Source organism: Cervus canadensis, chromosome 28, assembly GCF_019320065.1.
Source record: "Cervus canadensis isolate Bull #8, Minnesota chromosome 28, ASM1932006v1, whole genome shotgun sequence".
Taxonomy (NCBI): Eukaryota; Metazoa; Chordata; class Mammalia; order Artiodactyla; family Cervidae; genus Cervus; species Cervus canadensis.
This window is the reverse complement of record NC_057413.1, coordinates 20,586,442-20,607,842: the sequence shown is the minus strand read 5'-3', so window position 1 is coordinate 20,607,842 and position 21,401 is coordinate 20,586,442. Positions and strand designations below refer to the sequence as shown.

At 45.9% G+C, this 21,401-nt stretch overlaps 1 protein-coding gene across 11 annotated transcripts in view; it reads left to right on the top strand.

The window, feature by feature from the left end:
• The window catches only part of LOC122429686 (BOLA class I histocompatibility antigen, alpha chain BL3-7-like), a 199,148-nt gene that overhangs the window by 32,506 nt on the left and 145,241 nt on the right, over positions 1 to 21,401 (top strand). Inside the window, exons 2-9 of one of the 11 annotated variants that reach the window (XM_043450237.1) lie at positions 9,715 to 9,984; positions 10,185 to 10,460; positions 11,345 to 11,620; positions 11,738 to 11,842; positions 12,269 to 12,301; positions 12,439 to 12,486; positions 12,979 to 13,007; positions 18,494 to 18,514. The exons of 1 other annotated variant lie outside the window; for it this stretch is intronic. In XM_043450237.1, the coding sequence (XP_043306172.1) occupies positions 9,715 to 9,984; positions 10,185 to 10,460; positions 11,345 to 11,620; positions 11,738 to 11,842; positions 12,269 to 12,301; positions 12,439 to 12,486; positions 12,979 to 13,007; positions 18,494 to 18,499 (1,043 nt within the window). In that variant the 3' untranslated portion in view covers positions 18,500 to 18,514. Of the gene's footprint in view, positions 1 to 9,334; positions 9,427 to 9,714; positions 9,985 to 10,184; positions 10,461 to 11,344; positions 11,621 to 11,737; positions 11,843 to 12,268; positions 12,302 to 12,438; positions 12,576 to 12,649; positions 13,067 to 18,493; positions 19,179 to 21,401 lie in introns of those variants that run through there. 9 more of the 11 variants (XM_043450248.1, XM_043450238.1, XM_043450236.1 and 6 more) reach the window with 9 other exon arrangements.

Below are 21,401 nucleotides of genomic sequence, written 5' to 3'. Positions count from 1 at the left end.
TATTGCTGAAGCCTGGCTTGGAGAATTTTAAGCATTACTTTACTAGCGTGTCAGATGAATGCAAATGTGCATTAATTTGAGCATTCTTTGGCATTGCCTTTCTTAGGGATTGGAATGAAAACTGACCTTTCCCAGTCCTGTGGCCACTGCTGAGTTTTCCAAATTTGCTGGCATATTGAGTGCAGTGCTTTCACAGCATCATCTTTTAGGATTTGAAATAGCTCAACTGGAATTCCATCATCTCCACTAGCTTTGTTCGTAGTGATGCTTCCTAAGGCCCACTTGACTTCACATTCCACTATGTCTGACTCTAGGTGAGTGATCACACCATCATGATTATCTGGGTCGTGAAGATCTTTTTTGTACAGTTCTTCTGTGTATTCTACCACCTCTTCTTAATGTCTTCTGCTTCTGTTAGATCCCTACCATATCTGTCCTTTATTGAGACCATCTTTGCATGAAATATTCCCTTGGTATCTTTAATTTTCTTGAAGAGATCTCTAGTCTTTTCCCATACAATTGTTTTCCTCTATTTCTTTGCATTGATCACTGAGGAAAGCTTTCTTATCTCTCCTTTCTATTCTTTGGAACTCTGCATTCAGATGCTTATATCTTTCCTTTGCTCCTTTGCTTTTGGCTTCTCTTCTTTTCACAGCTATTTGTAAGGCCTCTTCAGACAGACATTTTGCCTTTTTGCATTTCTTTTTCTTGGGGATGGTCTTGATCCCTGTCTCCTGTAAAGGAGCTCAGAAACTTTTAATTTCATGGTTTGGAGGTGGAGGGATCAGGCCTGAGGGATCCAGATATCAGGTCTCTACTAGGTCCATGAAGGGATTGAAGAGGCAGGAGGCTAGGGTCCTGGGCTCTTAGGCCTGGGAGAAGAAGGCACCCTAAAGGCTTCAAAAGGGTTGGGAGGGTGATGCTTGGACAAGAGGGTTCACCATTGGTGTCCTTGGTATGGTGTTGTAGGTCTGGGGAGGGGGAATATCGCTTTTATGTCTCAGGAGAATGTTAGGGGGACCCACGGCCCAGACTCATGACTGATCTCCTTGTCACCCTTGTGGCCTCCAGGCTCCAGTTCACATCCTGTCCTTTGATCTCCAGGAAGCACCTTCATGGCCAGCTGCCAGGCAGGTCTTTTTCCCAAGCTCTTGGGTGAGTGTATTCAGCACAGTGGTCCCTGCTATCTCAGCTCATAAAGAGAGGATGTCTAAGTAGCCCCTGACTGTGCGCTGAGAATGGGCTCTGCCTTCCTGAAGTGTCCCTCTCCCTCCCCTTCCCCAGCATCATGTGTGTGAGATGTAGAGTGGGGACTGGGGTGGGGGTAATTCTCTGGAAGAGAGGAATTCCTTTAATCACCTCTGCTCTCTCTTTTTCTCTTTTCCCTCCTTCCACATGTATTTGAGTCATGTCATATCTGTAATGAAAAATGAAAAATACCAAAAACATAAGTACAATTTCCCAGCAAAATATGGAGCTGACACTGTGTGATTATCATCCAAGTGGAAAATATAGCCTCTACCAGCACCCAGGCCAGAAGCCCCTGTGTCTCTCACCACATACACCCCACCTCCCTGCACACGTATCCACTAAGTGACCCTCCCTAACTCCTCTCCTCTCTGGCTCCTCCCCTACACTCCTGTGGCCTCCATCCCACAATATCACTGTTTCCTGCTTCTCCAGGAGCCTCCCCATATTTCTAGGGGATCTCCTCCTCTTCCTCCTTCTTCCCTCTTCCTCCTCCTCCTCCCCACCCCCAACTCTTACATCCCATCCTAGGAATAGAGGTTCCAGAGTTGATTCCCTAGAGGAAGAGTCTATAACCTTGTCAGTGGCTAGAAGAAATGACAAGGACTTGGGGTTCAAGGTCTCATCCCTTGATGACTAGAACACCCTGTATGTTTGTGAGCTCCACCCTGGACCTGTAAACCAGGTGTTACAGCCTTGATATCTGATCCCCTCTGAGGCCAAAGTCCGTGGTTGTTTAGTGGAGAGAGAAACATCCATGTCAGCATGTATTCTGGAAAACAACTCACACTTTGAACTTGACACTAGATGGACACCAGCTTGTGTGCACAGCACTGACCCGCTGCTGGGAGCCTAAGGAGAGCCTGGGCAGGTGTCTGGTAAGGAGGTCAGAGGGGAGCTCAAGTGTCCAGGCATCAGCCCTGAGGCCACACGGGGGCACGACCACTCTCCCTCTCCAGTTCTGCACAGGGAAGGCAGAGGATGCATTGTGGTCTGAGTCAGACAGAGAGGGTTGCTCTGGTCCAATGAGGGGGTGAAGGTGCTTTCTGAGCAGCTCTGGGATCAGGCTCAGGGTTTAGGCAGGGATTGGAGGAGAGGAGAGCCCTGGAGCCCTCCCTGTATCTCAGGTTTCCATCTTTTGTCTCCATGTCTCCTCTCTGCAGCTCATTGATGAAAGACCCTGGAAATCTCAAATCAGTAATTGATTCTTCGCTCCCTGTTTGTTTCTGGTTGATATTAAAATGTGTTTTAATTTTAGTATAGTTTGTGATTCACAAAAAAGTAGCAAAGTTAGCAGAGAGTTACTATATATCCCACACTCAGTGTCTCTATGGGAACATCTTATACCACCATCATACATTTGTTACAGCTAATGACCAATATTGATACAGTGTTACTAAACTCCAGAATTTATTTGAACTTAATTAGTTTTCCTTTAACCTGACCCAGGATCCTATCAAAGACACATATTAAGTCTGAGAATCATGTCTCCTTCAAGGTCCTCTGGCTGTGACAGTCACACAGACTTCTCTTGTTTTTGATGACTTTGATGTTTTGGGGAGTACTGCTCAGAGACATAGTAGAACATCTTTCGATTTGACTGAGGCAAAGGGTCTTGGGGAAGAGGACCACAGATGAGTGACATTCCCCAGTCACCAAGGGTATACGCTATCCACTTGGATATCACTAATAAGTTCACCTCATCACCTAGTTACGGTAGCATTTCCCAGGTTTCTCCTTGTGAACTTCTATTTTTACTTCCCCACTTTCCACACTATAGTTTTTACAAGGAAGTCACCATGCACAGCCCACACTTAAGGGGTGTTATATCAACAAGTTTTGCAGAGGGTTGTGCAAAAATAAGTTTTCAAATGAGTTGAACAAGTACTAGATTGATGAATAGACTGGATGGAGAGTCTCTGAGTAGCTTCAGCAGAAACTGCTGACTCGCTTCTAGCAGCTGCGCTGCTTCCTATTCCTGCCCCAGTGAGCAAGGGTTTCTGCAGCAGCACGTCCTGGTCAGCACTTGGCATCACCTGTTCTTAGATTCTAGACATTCTATTATGTGTGATGATACATTACTGTCATTTTTTAATTTACATTTCCTAAAAACATAAGATGTTTAACATCTTTTCATATGCATTTCCATTGTTATGTCATTCTGAAGAGGTGTCTGTTCAGACTTTATTTTTAAAAGGTTACTGGTTGTTGTTTGTTGAGATTAAGAGTTCTGTGTGTATTGTAAAACAAGCTTTTTATCAGATATGTGAATTTGCAGTCTTTTCTCCCAGGCTGTGGCCTCAGCTCTTTTACTGATATAACAATATTCATTAATGAACAATTAGATTTTTCTGGGAAGAAAAAATGAGAAATATCTAACTGCAACCATTTCTGAGTAGAGGACGTGAGTGGGAAATGAAGGGAAGAACATGAATTATTTATTTTTGTATATTCTTAAGAATCTTTTCAATTCTCTTGTGTGCTGGTAAATAATGCTTTCAAAAATTATGGGGGATTAAAAATCCCTTACATTAGTAAACACTTGACAGGTCACCTTCAGCTCAGACACTAGGACGTACATTCTGATCCTCTAACTGGGCTGGTGCTCACCACACGGCTGTGTTATTCTCTTGTTGGACATAGGTCGTCTCACAGAAGACCAACATCAGACAAGGACATCTGAGTGCAGGACACAGTGAGACAAAACAAGACCATGACATCATTCTAAGCACAGACCAAAGAAGTGGCACTGTGCCCCTTACCATGTACCAAACCTCTCCCTGTGTTAATACCAGTAACCACTGCTTCTTTGCAATCACATCTGTATCCTCGATATAGTCTGCCCTCCCTACAGGGAAGACTCACTGAGATGCCCAGTCATAGACATGCCCCCTCTTCCTAACAACACCCAATCAAAGTAAGCCAGTATTGCATTTGAAAGTTAAAGTGAAAGTCACTCAGTCGAGTCCGACTCTTTGCGACCCCATGGGCTACACGGTCCATGGAATTCTCCAGGCCAGAATACTGGGGTGGGTAGCCTTTCCCTTCTCCAGAGGATCTTCCCAACCCAGGGATCAAACCCAGGTCTCCTATATTGCAGGCAGATTCTTTACCAGCTGAGCAATAAGGGAAGCCCAAGAATACCGGAATGGGTAGCCTATTCCTTCTCCAGTGTATCTTCCCAACCCGGGGATTGAACCAGGTTCTCCCGCATTGCAGATGGATTCTTTACCAATTGAGCTATCAGGGAAGTACAGTCTTGCACAGATGCCCCTCAAAATCACCCAGCCAAAGTCCACATCCTGTATGTCAGCAGTCCTCAGCATTTTTGGCACCAGGAATTGATTTCATGAAGACAATTTATCCACAAACCAGGCGGGGGGGGAGTAGTTTCAGTATGATTCAAGCACATTACATTTATTGTACACTTGATTTCTAATCTAATGCTGGCACTGATCTGACAGGAGATACCGGCCCAAGCCCGAGGTTGGGGACCTCCTGCTGTATATGTTCTGTCACATCACAAGAGACACCATGGTCCCTGATGCTGTGTGATCTCCCTCACTGCATCCAGCATAAATCCAATCTGGTTGCCCACAGCTTTGCTCCTGGTGGTCTTTGACTGAAGAACATTGAGACATGTTACCTGTTTGCCAAAAATTTTGATGTGTCTTTCCATTGGAATAGGGGCATATGTTTGTATCTTGTGAGTGTCTGCTTGACATAGGGAAGATTTATGTGTTTTGATGGCTTTTCATCTTTGGGTCATAAAATGCTTCATTCCACAAGAGTAAAAACTTCATGTGTATTTTTGTTTAGGAGAGACATGTCCAAGGGTGAAGGGAAACAGAACCGATTGAATTTGGAGAGAAAGTATAGCAGGAGTAGTAGGTAAAAAGTAATAAGGTGGTGGATTCTAATGTTACATCTTCTGCTTCATAACTTTACAAGTATGTACAAGTCCTACGAAGTATTGATATCTGTTGTGATCAGTTGATAACTTCTGTGTGTCCTTGTGTTTACCAGGTTAAGGAAAACACCAAGAGATCAAGAATTATACCCATTTATCATTATCAGACAACTAGCATTGATGGACAGTTTTAAACATTTATGATCTAAGGTAATAAACTATGGTTTGGCTAATGTCTGAACACTCTATCTGTTAAAATACACATTAAAGAAACTTTCAGAACATGCTATATTTTGAAGATATATCTAAGACCTGAACAGACAAATCCACGACTTCAATATTAAGATTATTTTAGTATGCATCAACCTATGAGTCACAGAGTATCTTTTAGGGAAAAGAGACAGCAGATTAATTAACAACATTCTAGATATGCATTGACCAATATGCTAGCTAGTAGCCAGATATTACTATTTAAATTAAAATAAATAAATGTGCTCAGCACAACAGACACCTTAAGGTGCTAAGTAGCCTCATGTAGCTACTGGCTACCTAACTGGACAGCACAGACATAGAACAATTCTTTCACCACAGAATGTTCTGTTGGAATGGACTGCTCTTCATGATTTGTGGGCCTCAAGTCAGGTGCATAGAGCATGTGAGATGGTGCTGCTGCTGCTAAGTCGCTTCAGTCGTGTCCGACTCTGTGTGACCCCATAGATGGAAGCCCACCAGGCTCCCCCATCCCTGGGATTCTCCAGGCAAGAACACTGGAGTGAGTTGTCATTTCCTTCTCCAATGCATGAAAGTGAAAAGTGAAAATGAAGTCGCTCAGTCATGTCCAACTCTTTGTGACCGCATGGACTGCAGGCTACCAGGCTCCTCCATCCATGGAATTTTCCAGGCAAGAGTACTGGAGTAGGGTGCCTTCACCTTCTCCATGTGAGATGAAAGGGCCAATAATATTTTTCTTAGACACTATGTCAGATTTCTGTCTGGGATATGAATATATATTAAGCTGGTGTGTAACAAAATCGAACTAGGTTTGAGTGGGTCTGGTGCCTTCAGGTACAAACTGTCCCCAGTTCCAAAGGGGAAACACCTGTCCCCCCACCTCCCTTCCCAGACTGAGGGCATTCTCTGGCATCACTTTCTAGGGATTGAGTTCTCTCCTAGAGGACCGCAGGGGCAGGGCCCTCATTTAAGTTTGGGGAGGCAGGGAGTCCAGCTCAGGAAAAAGCATGTTCTAAAGAGGCAAAAAAAAAAAGAGGAGGCAAAGGCAGGGATCAGTTGGGAGACCCCCTGGTTCATTCAGAACAGCAGTTCTCAGAGTGTGGTCTGTGGAACCCTTGATGTCACTTGAGACCCTTTCATGAGATCCCTGAGGTGAAAACCACTTTCATAGCATCACTCAGATATTATTTGACTTCTCACTATGTTGACATTTGCTTTGATGTATAGCTTAACAGTAATGGAGACTATGGTCGTAAGCTGCACTAGTAATTATTTTCACCCAAATTTTCTTGCATAATAAAAGAAAACTAATAATCAGGTTTGCTTTAAAACATCCAGAATGACACATTAAAAATTCTTATCTGTCCTGAATAAACCTAAATGGAAAAAAATGTGAAAATGAATATACATATACACATGTATAAGTGAGTCACTTTGCTGTACAGCAGAAATTAACATTATAAATCAAATATCCTTCAATAAAATAAATTTTTAAAATAAAATAAATAAAAATGCTTATGTTCCCTAATCATCATTCTTAAATACACATTTTAAAAGTATCTTCTGTGATGAGATGGAAAGTACACACTGAGCACTTCTACTACATTTCAAAGTCCCATGGCCCAAGGGAAACTGTGTGAGCTGAACTACCCTCTTTTTCATGGAAAACAACTGTTACTTGAAAGAATGAATGATGAGGAAAGACCTGTATAATTTAGTGAAACAATGTATTACTTTGTAAAAATCTTACATTGCTACAACAGATGTTTAATGAGCAAAACATGCTTAGAGATTTTAATGTAACAGAAGAGAAAATAGTCAGTGATATTGTTTCAGGTCCACTGTGGAAAAAAACTTTGAGAAACTACAATTTGTATAGTTTTACTTTTGTATCCAAGATGAATATCCACAATTATGTGAAAAAATTATTAAAAAATACTACTCCTACGTATATGTGGGTTTTTTCACTTTCATAGGCTTCAATCAAAATAACAGCTTCAGCGCAGATGCAAACCTGAAAATCCAGTGGTCTTCTAATGAAAAAGGCAAGAAAGATACTTGGAAAAAATGTAAAAAGCTCTATGCTTTTCACTATCCTGTTTATTTGGGGAAATCATTCTTTATATTAAACACATGTGTTATTAACATTATTCTAAATAAACTAACAAAAATCTTTAAAGTGTATTATTTGTAGTGTGGAAAATATGCACAGAAGTGGTCAGAAAATACTATCCTTGGGGTCCACACTATTTTGTAAGATTGTGTAGGTATTTTAATCAAAATCACAAACAGCCTCAGAGCTATGACTCGGGGAGACAGTGAGACAAAGAGTTCTTGGTTCAGGAGGGGAGTTCACATCAGTTCAATCATAAGTTGTGTCCGACTCTTTGTGACCTCACGGACTGCAGCATGCCAGGCCTCCCTGTCCATCACCATCTCCTGGAGCTTGCTCAGACTCATGTCCATCAAATCGGTGATGCCATCCAACCATCTTATCCTTTGTCATCCCCTTCTCCTCCTGCCTTCAATCTTGCCCAACATAGGGGTCTTCTTCAATGAATCAGTTCTTTACATCACGTGGCCAAAGTATTGGAGCTTCAGCTTCAGCATCAGCCCTTCCAATGGATATTCAGGACTGATTTCCTTTCAGATTTTCTGGTTTGATCTCCTTGCAGTCCAAGGGACTCTCAAGAATCTTCTCCAACACCACAGTTCAAAAGCATCAATTCTTCAGTGCCCAGCTTTCTTTACAGTCCATCTCTCATATCCATACATGACTACTGGAAAAAACATAGCTTTGACTAGATGGATCTTTGTTGGCAAAATAATGTCTCTGCTTTTTAATATGTTGTCTAGGTTGGTTGTAGCTTTTCTTCCAAGTAGCAAGCATCTTTTCATTTCATGGCTGCAGTCACCATCTGCAGTGAGTTTGGAGCCAAAAAATAAAGTCTGCCACTATTTCCACTGTTTCCCTATTTATTTGCCATGAAGTAATGGGACCAGATGCCATGATCTTAGTTTTCTGAATGTTGAGCTTGAAGCCAACTTTTTCACTCTTCTCTTTCACTTTCATCAAGAGGCTCTTTAGCTCCTCTTTGCTTTCTGCCATAAGGGTGGTGTCACCTGCATATCTGAGGTTGTTGATATTTCTCCTGACAATTTTGATTCCAGCTTGTGCTTCATCCAGCCCAGCATGTCACATGATGTACTCTACAAGTAAGTTAAATGTAGGGTGACAGTATACAGGGTGACAGTATAGAGTATAGCAGGGTGACAATATACAGCCTTGATGTACTCCTTTCCCAATTTGGAACCAGTCTGTTGTTCCATGTCCAGTTCTAACTGTAGCTTCTTGACCTGCATACAGATTTCTCAGGAGGCAGGTCAGATGGTCTGGTATTCCCATCTCTTGAAGAATTTTTCACAGTTTGTTGTGATCCACACAGTCAAAGGCTTTGGCATAGTCAATAAAGCAGAAGTAGATGTTTTCTCTTTCGCTTTTTCGATGATCCAGGGGATGTTGGCAGTTTGATCTCTGGCTCCTCTGGCTTTTCTAAATCCAGCTTAAACATCTGAAAATTCACGGTTCATGCACTGTTGAAGCCTGGTTTGGAGAATTTTGAGCATTACTTTGCTAGCGTGTGAGATGAGTGCGATTATTCGGTAGTTTGAACATCCTACCAAGCAGGAGGGGAGGGATCAGGGCAAAGTCCCAGGTCCCTGGAGAGAGCAAGCCGCTCAGGATCTCAGGGTCAAGGGCGGAGTCAGGGGCTGGGACGCTCCGTGTTGGGGATTCCCCGTCTCCCCGAGTTTCACTTTCTCTCTCACAACCTGTGCTGAGCCCTCCTGCCTGGACACTCATGATGCGGCTCCAGTTCTCACTGCCAATGGGTGCCCGATTTCTTGAAAACCCAATCAGCGTCTCCTCGGTTCCAGGTTATAAAGCCCTTCCCAGACCCAGAGGTTGCCGGTCATGGGACCGCGAATCCTCCTCCTGCTTCTCTCGGGGGTCGTGGTTCTGACCGAGACCCGGGCTGGTGAGTGTTGGGTCGGGAGGGAACGGCCTCTGCGGAGAGGGGCGAGGGGACGTCCCGGGAGTCTGGGGGGCAGTACCCCGGGGAAGGGGCGACGCCGACGCCCTGCCCAGACCCGCTTCCTACCCCCTGTCCCGTCCTATCCCTCCCTTGCCTCTCGACCCCTCTTCTCTTCCCCCTCCGAATGTCGGGCCTGTCTTCGACCGCTACCAGTTCACTGGCCCCGTCCCTCGGACCTGGGATCCGCGCCGGGAGGAGGTCGGGTCGAGTCTCACCCCTCCCCGCCCCCAGGCTCCCACTCCCTGAGGTATTTCAGCACCGCCGTGTCCCGGCCCGGCCTCGGGGAGCCCCGCTTCATCTCTGTCGGCTACGTGGACGACACGCAGTTCGTGCGATTCGACAGCGACGCTCCGAATCCGAGGGAGGAACCGCGGGCGCCGTGGATGGAGCAGGAGGGGCCCGAGTATTGGGATCGGAACACGCAGATAGCCAAGGACACCGCACAGAGTTTCCGAGTGGATCTGAACACCCTGCGCGGCTACTACAACCAGAGCGAGGCCGGTGAGCGACGCGGGCCCGGGTCCGGGTCACGGCCCCCACCCCCAGGGACCGGGCGGGGTCGCCCCGAGTCTGCGGGTCCGAGGGTCACCCCAACACTGCGGAACACGCCGGGCACCCCCACCCGGGAGGAGCCGGCGGGGCTTGACCCGGTTTCATTTTCAGTTTGGGTTTAATCACCGCGGGTGGTCGGGGCGGGTCAGGGTCTCACACCTTCCAGTGGATGTACGGCTGCTACGTGGGGCCGGACGGGCGCCTCCTCCGCGGGTTCTGGCAGGACGCCTACGACGGCAGAGATTACCTCGCCCTGAACGAGGACCTGCGCTCCTGGACCGCGGCGGACACGGCGGCTCAGATTTCCAAGCGCAAGTGGGAGGCGGCAGATAATGTGGAGAGAGAGAGGAACTACCTGGAGGGCGAGTGCGTGGAGTGGCTCCTCAGATACCTGCAGAACGGGAAGGACACGCTGCTGCGCGCAGGTACGAGGGGGGCGGGGCCCCCCTGATCTCCCCTCGGGCTGGAGCTGGCTTCCCACGAGGGGAGGAAAATGGGGTCCCTGTGGGAACAGCGCCCCAGGTTCTTGTCAGGAGAGTGAGGAATCCGCCCAAGTTTTCATATTCTGTACAAGACAGTCACCAGTGGCCCCACTTCTCTGAAGGACAATTAAGGAATCCACAGTCTTTAAGGAAGAAGCAGGAAACAAACCATCCCTGAAATAGCTGGTCAGCGGTGCCCTTTGACCCTGGCCACAATCTTGTGATCCCTGACTTTCTCTCTCAAGACATGTTCTCACCCTGAGAGCATCTAAGGAGGCCTGACTCCAGCTTTTCTGAGTCATTCAGCCTCCACCAGTCTGTATTTTCCCCCTCCCATTTTTAGAGCTCCTATCCTAGTCTCTCATTCTAGAAATTTCCAAGAACTAATATAGATCATCCCTGAGTTGAGGCTGTTATCTAGCTCTTCTGCTGCTTTTTTCAACACCATGGTCTTGAATGTTCCATAGCTCAGAGGGTAAAAAAGTTCATAAGACATCTGAAGATCTGATGTACAGCCTGGTGACTATAGTTAATAATAATCCTATATTGTATACTTTAAAATTGATCTTAATCATTCTCATCACCCCTGTCAAACAGACACACACATAAGGTAAGTTGATGAATGCATTAATTACCTTCACAGTGTAGATATATATCAAAGCAACATGTAGTACACTTTAAATGTGTACAGTTTTTGTTAAGTATACGTCAGTAAAGCTGGGGAAAAAAATCACTGTTCTGTCCTTTCTCAGGGTGGTGACACGATGCTGCTTCAGTGACCCATGAAAGTAACACACACGGTGAATTATCTGATTCTTCTACCTCAGACCCTCCAAAGGCACATGTGACCCGTCACCCCATCTCTGACCATGAGGTCACCCTGAGGTGCTGGGCCATGGGCTTCTACCCTGAGGAGATCTCACTGACCTGGCAGCACAATGGGGAGGACCAGACCCAGGACATGGAGCTTGTGGAGACCAGGCCTTCAGGAGATGGAACCTTCCAGAAGTGGGCGGCCCTGGTGGTGCCTTCTGGAGAGGAGCAGAGATACACGTGCCGTGTGCAGCACGAGGGGCTTCAGGAGCCCCTCACACTAAGATGGGGTAAGGAGGGAGATGGGACTGAAGCTTCCTCTCAGATAAAGCAGGAGCCCTTCTGGATACAGTTCAGCAATGTCAGGACTCAAGCTGAGGTCAGGGCCTCTTCCCTTTCCTCCACAGAACCTGCTCAGACCTCCTTCCTCATCATGGGCATCATTGTTGGCCTGGGTCTTCTCGTGGTGGCTGTGGTGGCTGGGGCTGTGATCTGGAGGAAGAAGCGCTCAGGTAGGGAAGGGAGGGAGGGATCTGAGTTTTCTTGTCTCGCTGGGGGTTTCAAGCCCAGGTAGAACTTTACCTGCCTGGTTACTGCAAAGTATGCTCCACACACTCGTGGAGTACGGAGCTGATGCTAACATTTTTCTTTTCTAAAGCACGTGTGAAAATGAAAGAGAAATTTTTCACCTTCCTAATTCCAGCTGGGGACCAGGTTTCCCACACTTGAAGGTCAGAGGGAGATCCTTGCTGAGTACAGTCCTCCAGGAGGATAGGTGGCCCAGTTCGTACACAGCTCCCTTCTCTGTGTTCCTGATCCTATCATGAGTTTTGACCACAGTTCCAGAAAGTTCTCTGGGGTCCAGGACTAGGGGTTGCTCTAGGATCTCATGACTCAGCCTTCTCCCTGGCCTCTCACATGGTATTTTCTTCTCACAGGTGAAAAAGGATGGACCTACACCCAGGCTGCAAGTAAGAATGGAGGTGGTGGTTCCTGAGACCCTTGTGAGGGTGGACAGGAAGCCCTGGACGGCTCACCCTCCTCAATGTTCCTTCTCTAGTTTCTCTCCTGTGGGTTCTGACCACGTCCTGGTCTTGTTCTCCCCCAGGCAGTGACAGTGCCCAGAGCTCTGATGTGTCTCTCATGGTTCCTAAAGGTGAGACCCTAGAGGGTCTAGATTGGAAGGGGGATTGGGGCAGAGGGGACACATTGGGCAGCAGGGATCTTTGAGTGGGACATGTGAGCTTGTGGTGGGCTGTGGAGAATGCCAGCCCTTACATGACTGACCTGAACTGGTTCCTGATTCTTTTCTCTCACAGTGTGAGACAGCTGCCTTGTGAGGACTGAGTGATGCTCGGTTCCACTTTGTGACGTCAGATCCCAGGACCCCTCTTTCTGCAGCTGCATCTGAATGTGTCTGTGCTCCTATTAGCGTAACATGGGGAGGTGGGAAAACTGCCCACCCATGCCCACCGTGCCCCCTCCCCACCCTGACCTGTGTTCTCCTCCCTCATCCACTGTCCTGCTCCAGCAGAGACAGAGCTGGATAGTCTGCATCTCTGTGTTTGGTTCACATGCACTAAGTAATGATGTCTTATTTCCTTATTGAAAATAAAATCTGTATATATAAATTTATTTTTTCTAACTGGTGCCATGAAAGGGGATTGGATAATAAAGGTGAGGATTCCTAAAGTTTGAAAGGGGAAATAAATTGAAACACCGAGAACCTTCCAGATTCATCCACCTGTTTTTGTACTAAGTCAGCTGCAGGAGGGACAGGAGGAGGCTGTGAGGAGCTGAGTGTGGACAGGGCCTGTGCGCAGTCAGTGATCAGTGCCTAGTGGGCTTTGACAATGGTCACTCCTGATCTGGGCCCTCTTCTCCATTCCTTTGTCCTTGTCCCTTCAGTGAATGCTTGTCCTACCAAGGATCTGTGATCATGGACTCAGAAGTCACCTCAACCTTGTAACTCCAGGACCATGGACAGGGTGGGTGTCTTAAATGGTTATCCTAGGCTCAGGCCTTGGTCCAATCCTTAGCTCCATTCTTTCTTTCTTTCTTTTTTGTAGTGTTTATATTTTGCTTATTTAGTTATTGCTATCCTTGTTGTTGGTGTAATGACTGTTCTTTTTCACGTGGAGTCCTGATCTCATTCCTCTCTGGGTGACCTCATCTCTGACAGTAGCAGGGGTCACTTTGCCTGTCATTGTCCCCACAAGTCCATGGGGTCCGTGCACACAGGATTCTTAGTGGTTCTAAGAGAGACATGTCAGAGTTGTCCAGCTCTTGCACTCCTTTTAGAGATTTTGCTGGACTCGCCTTTCCAGCTTTTCTCCATCTTTTTAAAGGAACCACATGCTGGAACTTACAAAGAGAAGGGACCCAATCGTTTCATATCTTAACTTAATTCTTGCTGGACTTCTCTCTTCTCTGCAGTCTGCCCCCTCTTCTGCCCTTACATCTTCTAAGGACTGTTGGCTCCCATCTCAACTCATGGATTTAGAAAGCAGAGCCTAATAAAATCACAGCAGGTTGAACACAGGAGCAGGAAGCAAAGAATCTTCCTTTCTGAAGAGATAAAGAGTGTGTGTGCAGGCTGATTGGTGTGGGGGGGAAGGGAGATCAGCCTTTGTTAGTAAAATACAGGCAGCACTGAGGTCAGTGCGAATGGATGTTCTGCTTAACTGCCACGAGACAGCATGTGGCCTGAGGTCACATCAATAAAGACACTGTATCTAGAATAAGGAAGTGCTTTACACTGACCATTCACTGAACTGATATTTGTTGTGTGACAGAAACATGACACCCTCTTTTTGCATCTAGGAGAACTCAGTGAGCCAAAAACAAACCTTTTCAGCCATGTGCAGTGTGTTCTAGGCGGAAGGGGCAGAGTGTGTACCAGGAGACTAGTAAGAAGGGAAGTGTTTCCTTTAGAGGTTGGTAAGTGCTCTGAGGACTTTGACCCAGCATATAAGTGTGTGGGGACAGGAAAGGTGGACAGTGGGTCTCATTGGGAAAGTGACCTTTGAGTAAAGATGTGAAGGACATGAGGGAATGTCCACGAGGATGTCTGGGGGAGGATCTCTCCAGGCAGTGGAGCCTCCAGTGCAAATGCATGAGAGCAGGAGAGTGTCTGTGTTCAAGGGAGAACCAGGAGGCAGGTGTGGCTGGACGAGCCAGAAGTTGAGATGAGATCCAATGATGGGCCAGATCCTGTGTGCCTCCAGGATGTTAGAAGGGGGTTGATTTTCTCTCAGTAAGATATGAAGTTATAGGATGATTTGAACAGAAGAGGACCTGGTATGACTGCTCTCTAGAAGTGTCAGTCAGGCTGCTGTGCAGAGTCAGGAGGTGAAGGGCGAGGGAGGCGTAGAGGAAACTGTAGGAAACAGCTCTGGGTCCAGGGTGGGGATGCTGGTGCTTGTCTGGGGTGTGAGCAGGGAAGATAATGGTGAGTGAGTGGATTCTTGATATATTCTGAAAATGCATTTTACAGCATTTCCTAGTGGATTAAATCTGAATCATGAAAAAGAATGAAGGATACCACAAAATTTGAGATTTGCATCTAGGCATGTGGGGCGCCCACTGTGGAAATGAGGGGACTCTGGAAGGGGCATATTTGAGGAGGCATCACCATCAACATCCAGTTTAGGAAAGTGGCAACTGAGTTGGGTTTACTAGCCTGGGGTTTATGTGAGATGACTTGACGAGAAATAGATGGAAGAGGTTGTTGTTCAGTCACCCAGTCGTGTCCAACTATTTGTGATCTCGTGGACTGCAGCACTCCAGGCCTCCCTGTTCCTCACCCATCTCCCAAATTCTGCCCAAGTTTATATCAATTGCATCAGTGATGCCATCTTGCCATGTCATCCTGTAACACCGTTTTCACCTTCTGCCCTCAATCTTTTCTAGCATCAGGGACTTTTCCAATGAGTCAACTGTTCACATCAGATGAGCAAAATACTGGCACTTCAGCTTCAGCATCAGTCCTTCCAATGAGTATTCAAGGTTGAATTCCTTTAAGATTCTTCTGTTTGAACCCCTTGCTGTCCAAGGGACTCTCAGATGTCTTCTCCAGCACCACAATTTGAAGGTATCAATTCTTTGACATTCTGCCTTCTTTTATGGTCCAGCTCTCACAACAATACATGACCACTGAGAAGACCACAGTCTTGACTCTAGGGACCTTTGTTGGCAGAGTCGTGTCTCTACTTTTCAACACACTGTTTAGTTTTCTCATAGCTTTCCTTCTCAGAAGCAATCATCTTCTGATTTCATGGCTACAGTCATCATCTGCAGTGATTTTAGAGCCCAAGAAGAGGAAATATACCACTATTTCCGCATTTTCCTCTTCTATCTGCATGAAGTAATGGTGCCGGATGCCAAGATCTTAGCTTTTTTAATATTTAGTCTTCAGCCAGCTCTTTCACTATCCTCCTTCACCCTCATCATGAGGCTCTTTAGTTCCTCTTCACTTCTGCCATTAGAATGGTATTATCTGCATATCTGAGATTGTTGATGAAATAGGTAACACCATATAAATGATGTTTAAAGCCTTGAGAAGATGATGTCACAGATGAGGGGAGAATTGGCTACAGAAGGGGAAAGACAAGGACTGATCCCTGGACCCCCGACCCCATGGGAGCTGATCAGACAACACACCTGAGGAGGAGACAGCATGGTTCTGACACCGAGTCTAGACAGCACATGGAATGGGATCCTGATCTTCTGTGTGCACAGGACTTGCCTGCACCCTTCTTAGAGACAGACTGTCTGAAACAGACTTATAACCTGGTTGGTGTTGATCTTCAGATCTCACAGGTAGTTGCAAGAACATAAACCAGGATGCCCACATGGCTGTGCACCAGCCTTACCCATAGGGCTCGTTCATAAGGAATTCCCGGACTCCATGCCCAACATCCTGAGATGTGGGTTTCTGGGAAAAGTCCTGAGTATTGTGTAACAATCTCTATGAAAGGTTGTTGCTGAATGATAAGACGCCAGGATTCTTGGCCTCCAGAGGAGACGAATTCAATCCGGGGCCAGAGATGAGGCTGGATCGCTCAGAGCTTTTGTGTAATAAAGTTTTATTAAAGTATAAAGGAGATAGAGAAAGCTTCTGACATAGGCATCAGAAGGGGGCAGAAAGAGTACCCACCTGCTAGTCTTTAGCTGGATGTTATATAGCCACGAGCAGTCTGTTAATGAAAAAAAAGGAATGTCTTAAAACTCAGAATGGCACCAGGCCCCTCACCCATAATGCATTTTGTGATAATCTTGGTACCAGATGATTCATCCCAGGTCATAAAATGATTGACTTGAATCTTGTAGAAGGGCAGATTACCAAACAAATAGTTTTGTTTACATAGATTAGGGGAACAATATCTGAGTATAACATACTGGTTTGTCAAGTAGGTTCTGAGCCATTTGGCGGAACCCACTTGAAGACAGAGTTTGGGGTAAATGCATAGCACATTAACATAACTTAAGAGAAATATTTCCATAAGAAAAAATGTATTGGTTAACTCAAGGTTTGAGAATAGTTAGCTTCAGGTGAAACCAGGTGTCATGGCAACACAGCATTTTAAGAGAAACTTTCTTTTAAATTTGTGTAGAGAAGGAAAAAAGTATTGCTAGTTTGTTTCCTCCTGCCGCTTAAGAGAGATTAAAAATGTCTGGCACTTGCAGCCTATTTCCTCCGTTTGGAGACCCCTGGCCTTCTTGCCTGTTACCCTCTCATCTACAAGCAGTGCTGAGGTTCAGGCAGACTGGGATCCACTGACGTCAGTGATCAGAGAATGATCAAGGTGGGGAGGAGTCTTAAACATACAGTTAAATGTTCTTCCTGAGAGGAAAGAGACAAAACATTTGGTGGGCATTACATGTTGTTTCTACCATGTGCTATCAACAGGTGGAAAACTCAGGAAGTGATTATCAGCTCAGCATAAGGTCTCTGAGTTGCTAAGATCTAAATTTTCTCCACACACACACAGAAGAGATAATTACGTGACATGGTGCAGTTGTCAGATAAATCTATGGTGGTGATTATTTTGCAGTACAGAAATGTATCAAATCAACAACTGTACACCATAAACTGACTCAATATTGTATATCAGTCATAGTAAAGCAGAAGGAAAAGTCTCTGAATCCTTGCTTTCTGAGATTTTCCCTACATGGTATTCTTATGTAGTTTTCTGTGGGGAAAAAAGGATTTCAAATTGTTCTAAATGGAACAGAGAGATACAGACTTGTGGTTTTGTTTCATTTCAGAGAAAGCCTCAAAACAGCCCTGAGGCTACACATCCAGGAACAGAATCAACAATTCCACCCGGGTCAGGTCCCACATAAGAACCCATGCCCTGCAGGTGGGCACAGACACCACTGTTCACAGCACTGTCAGCCCTGATGCTGGACGATGGGCCCTGTGGCTAGACCTGTTGTCTCTGCTGCTCCTGACACCTGGACAACACACTGCCACCTCCACCGTGTGTGCCAAAGCATTCAGCCCAGCTCCAGCCTGTGTCACCATGTCCTGACTCAGAGTCCAGCATGTGGTCACCTGCCTGGTGGAGCCTCAGGCTTTCAACCTGCTGGAATGTTTGGAAGCAAGGTTTTCTGTCTGATGGAGGAAGGTGGTCTCTGTCTACTACCAAGTGTGGTGGTGGTGGTTTACTTTACTAAGTCACGGCCGACTCTTGCAACCCCACTGACAATAGCATCCCAGGCTCTTCAGTCCATGGGATTCTCCAGGCAAGAATACTGGAGTGGGTTGCCATTTCCTTCTTCAGGGGATGTTCCCAACCCAGAAATCAAACCCAGGTGTCCTGCATTGCAGGTAGATTCTTTACTGACTGATGTGGGAAGCCCTAACTTGGGAGAGGCTATAGAATCTGGGGTTGGAAGAGGGTGAAGGAGGGGAAAGAAAGACAAATTTCTATTTTTGGGGCAGTGATCTAGATCAGAACTTAATCTGCTACTTTGTAACCAGTCTGGTTGGATGAATGAGTAAGTAACTTATAAATGACATCTTTCAGCTTCTTCTGTGATGTTGTTTTGAGGTCCAGCTCTGTCTACTCGTTTATACTCTCAAATAATTAGAGTACATTTCTGAATGATGAAATGATTACTTAAAATGTCTTCTCCCTGCTGTTGTCTCTTTCCAGGCTTAGAACAAGACCTATAAGTCCTCATGGGATGCCTACATATATACTGACATCTTACTACATGTTCGATCCCTGGGTTGGGAAGATACCCTGGAGAAGGAAAAGGCTACCCACCCCAGGATTCTGGCCTGGAGAAGTCCATGGGCTTCCATGGCATCCATGGGGTTGCAACGAGTTGGACACAACTGAGCAACTTTTACTTTATTACATGTTAACTTTTGTGTTTCTCTGTATATGCATTTTGCTGGGGAAAGTATCTATAAAATTCATCAATTTACATGTGAACCACACAAACATCTTTTAAAAATACTAGTTTAGACACCAAACTATAATCTCTGGCCCATGGAGAACTAATAATCCAGCAGTCTTAGCAGATCCAGTCATATGATAAAAATGCTCATCTTTTTCTTGGCAATTCCAGTTTGGGTCAAGATAAGGTAGAAGTTTACTTGCTTACACTCACTTTCAATGTCTGTTTGTTTCTTACTGTGAGCTGATAGCAAACATTTCACAAACCAGCACTGGCTCACAGAAGAGATAAAGTATTTTCAGGTGAATGTGTGTTCCTTGGTTCTTTGTCTTGTCACAACAAAGATTTGGAGTGATGGACATTAAAGCCCCCTCGGCAGGTCACAGCTCTCGGGTCTTGGACAGATCGTGTTATACCTCTCAGGTCTTGAACGGGCTGTGTTATAGCTCTTAAATAAATCAGTGTTATAGCTCAGTGTTACAGCTCTATTTTATTTAGATAATAGCAGGGAAATCCATCTTCAAGGTGTGATCCAAAGACGTCGATCCAAAGACGCGAAGAGAAGAGCACCCCATTGCGCGGGAGAGAGTGAGAGAAGAGAGCTTTGGCTCCTTTTTATGTTTCTCTGTCCCTGGGCCTGTCCTATGTAAATTGGGCCAGCCAGGAGTGCTGTTTGTTTTACCTGAGGTTCTCACTCCGGTCCTCAGACCTTCCTTTGTTCTATTTTCGCGGGCTTTACTCTTCCAGATCTTTTAGCCATCGCCATTCTGGACTCCTTTTCCCTATTCTAACTACCTAACATTCCCCCCTCAAGAGATGAGAGGCCCAATTCTTTGGGAATAGGGGCGTTGAGGTCTTTCTGGCTACTTCCTGATGAACTGGGATGGCGAGGAGTATTGGGCTTCCCCCTCTTGCTAGTCTCAAGCCTCAGAGTCCTCATAGTGGTGTCCATCTAAGGGTGAGTGATATTTTCCGTGGTCGGCTGTAGTTTTATAACTTTGTTGAACTGGCGCTGCATGTTGCAGCTTGGCCTGGGCAGAGACAGGACAGGTTAGCCAATTGACAGTACATGGAACAATCATAAGCAGCATCAGTGTGGCATAACAAGGACAGGTAGGGGCATTAGCCAATTTCAAATTTACATCGCCAGCATGGCTCAAGTCTCTCCTTGTTCAGAGATCAGAAGATCTATCTCCTGTCTGTTTTGGAGTATTATCTCTGCCAAGCTGTGTTGGCTCTTTAGAGCTGTCTTGAGAAATCTTATCCCCAGAGACCAGATTTTGGGGTTGTTTATTAGAATGGCACGCATTTATAGTTCTGAATAGGTATCTGAGATCTCCCAGGGGCTCACAGGTGTATTGAGTGTCCTCTTCTGTTTTCTTCCATGGCTTGACTCATGAGTAGTGAATCCAGGAGTCATGCCCTGGCACCTTGACTGCTGTGGGAGTAGAAAGTATTACAGGGTAGGGCCTTCCATGTGGGTTTGAGTTGAGCCTTTGAGGACCCATCTTTCCAGACTTTAACTAGGACTTGAGTCCCTGGAGCCTATAGTGGGGACTCCTTAGAGTCTTTTGGGTCCTGGTTCATACCCCACAAGCATATATCCTGTTGGAATTGCCCAATGGCCATGGTATAAGACTGGAGGGTCTGAACCTCTGGATCTAGGAAGAGGTCATTGACATAAACAAAGGTCTCCCATATAGCATCTCATAAGGACTAAGACTAACCTGTTCCTTAGGGGCAATATGGGTGCAGAGGAGAGCTATTGGTAAAGCCTCCTTCCATCCCAGGGAGGTCTCCTGAGTTATCTTTTTTATCGCTGAGTTAAGAATTGACTGGCTCTTTCTACTTTTCCTGAAGATTGAGGCCTCCAGGCACAATGGACATAATAAGTAATGCCCAATGCTTTAGAGACTCCTTGGGTGATCTTAGAAGTAAATGATGTTCCATTGTCACTTTGTAATGACCTGGGCAGACCAAACCTTGGAATGATTTCATGGATCAGTTTTTTTTACCACCTCCTCAGCCTTCTCAGTCCGGGTGGGAAAGCCTTCAATCCATCCTGTGAATGTATCTATCATAACTAATAGGTATTTATACCCTTGAGAAACTGGCATCTGGGTGAAGTCCATCTGCCAGTCCTCTCCTGGATAGGCCCCATGTCGTTGGATGGGCTGGACCAGCTGGGGTCTTCGAGCTCCTTGGGGATTGTTTAATGGCAAGTGGGACAAGAGAAGACCACTTGTCCTATAGTTGTTTGGAATCCTGTTCCTCTGAAAGACCTTTCTAGTAATCTTTGGAGGGCCTTTTCTCCTAAATGAGTGGTGGCACGTAAGGAGTTAACCAACTTCCATTGGAGGTTCCCAGGCAGAAAAAGGAGCCCCTCCTTTTGGAGCCACCCCTTATGATCTTCTTGAAAGCCCTCACTCTTAGCTTTAAGAGTCTCACCTTCAGTATATGAAGGAGTTTCTGGTGAGTTAGTCTGTGGAACTAACGTGGCAAACCCTATTAGGTCATGGTTCTGTAACGCTGCTCTCTTAGCTGCCTGGTCAGCTGCTTGGTTCCCTCATGCCACTTCAGTGCTCCCTTTTTGCTGTCCTTTACAGTGGGAGACTGAAACCTCACTGGGCAGATGGACTGCCTCCAAGAGCCTAAGAT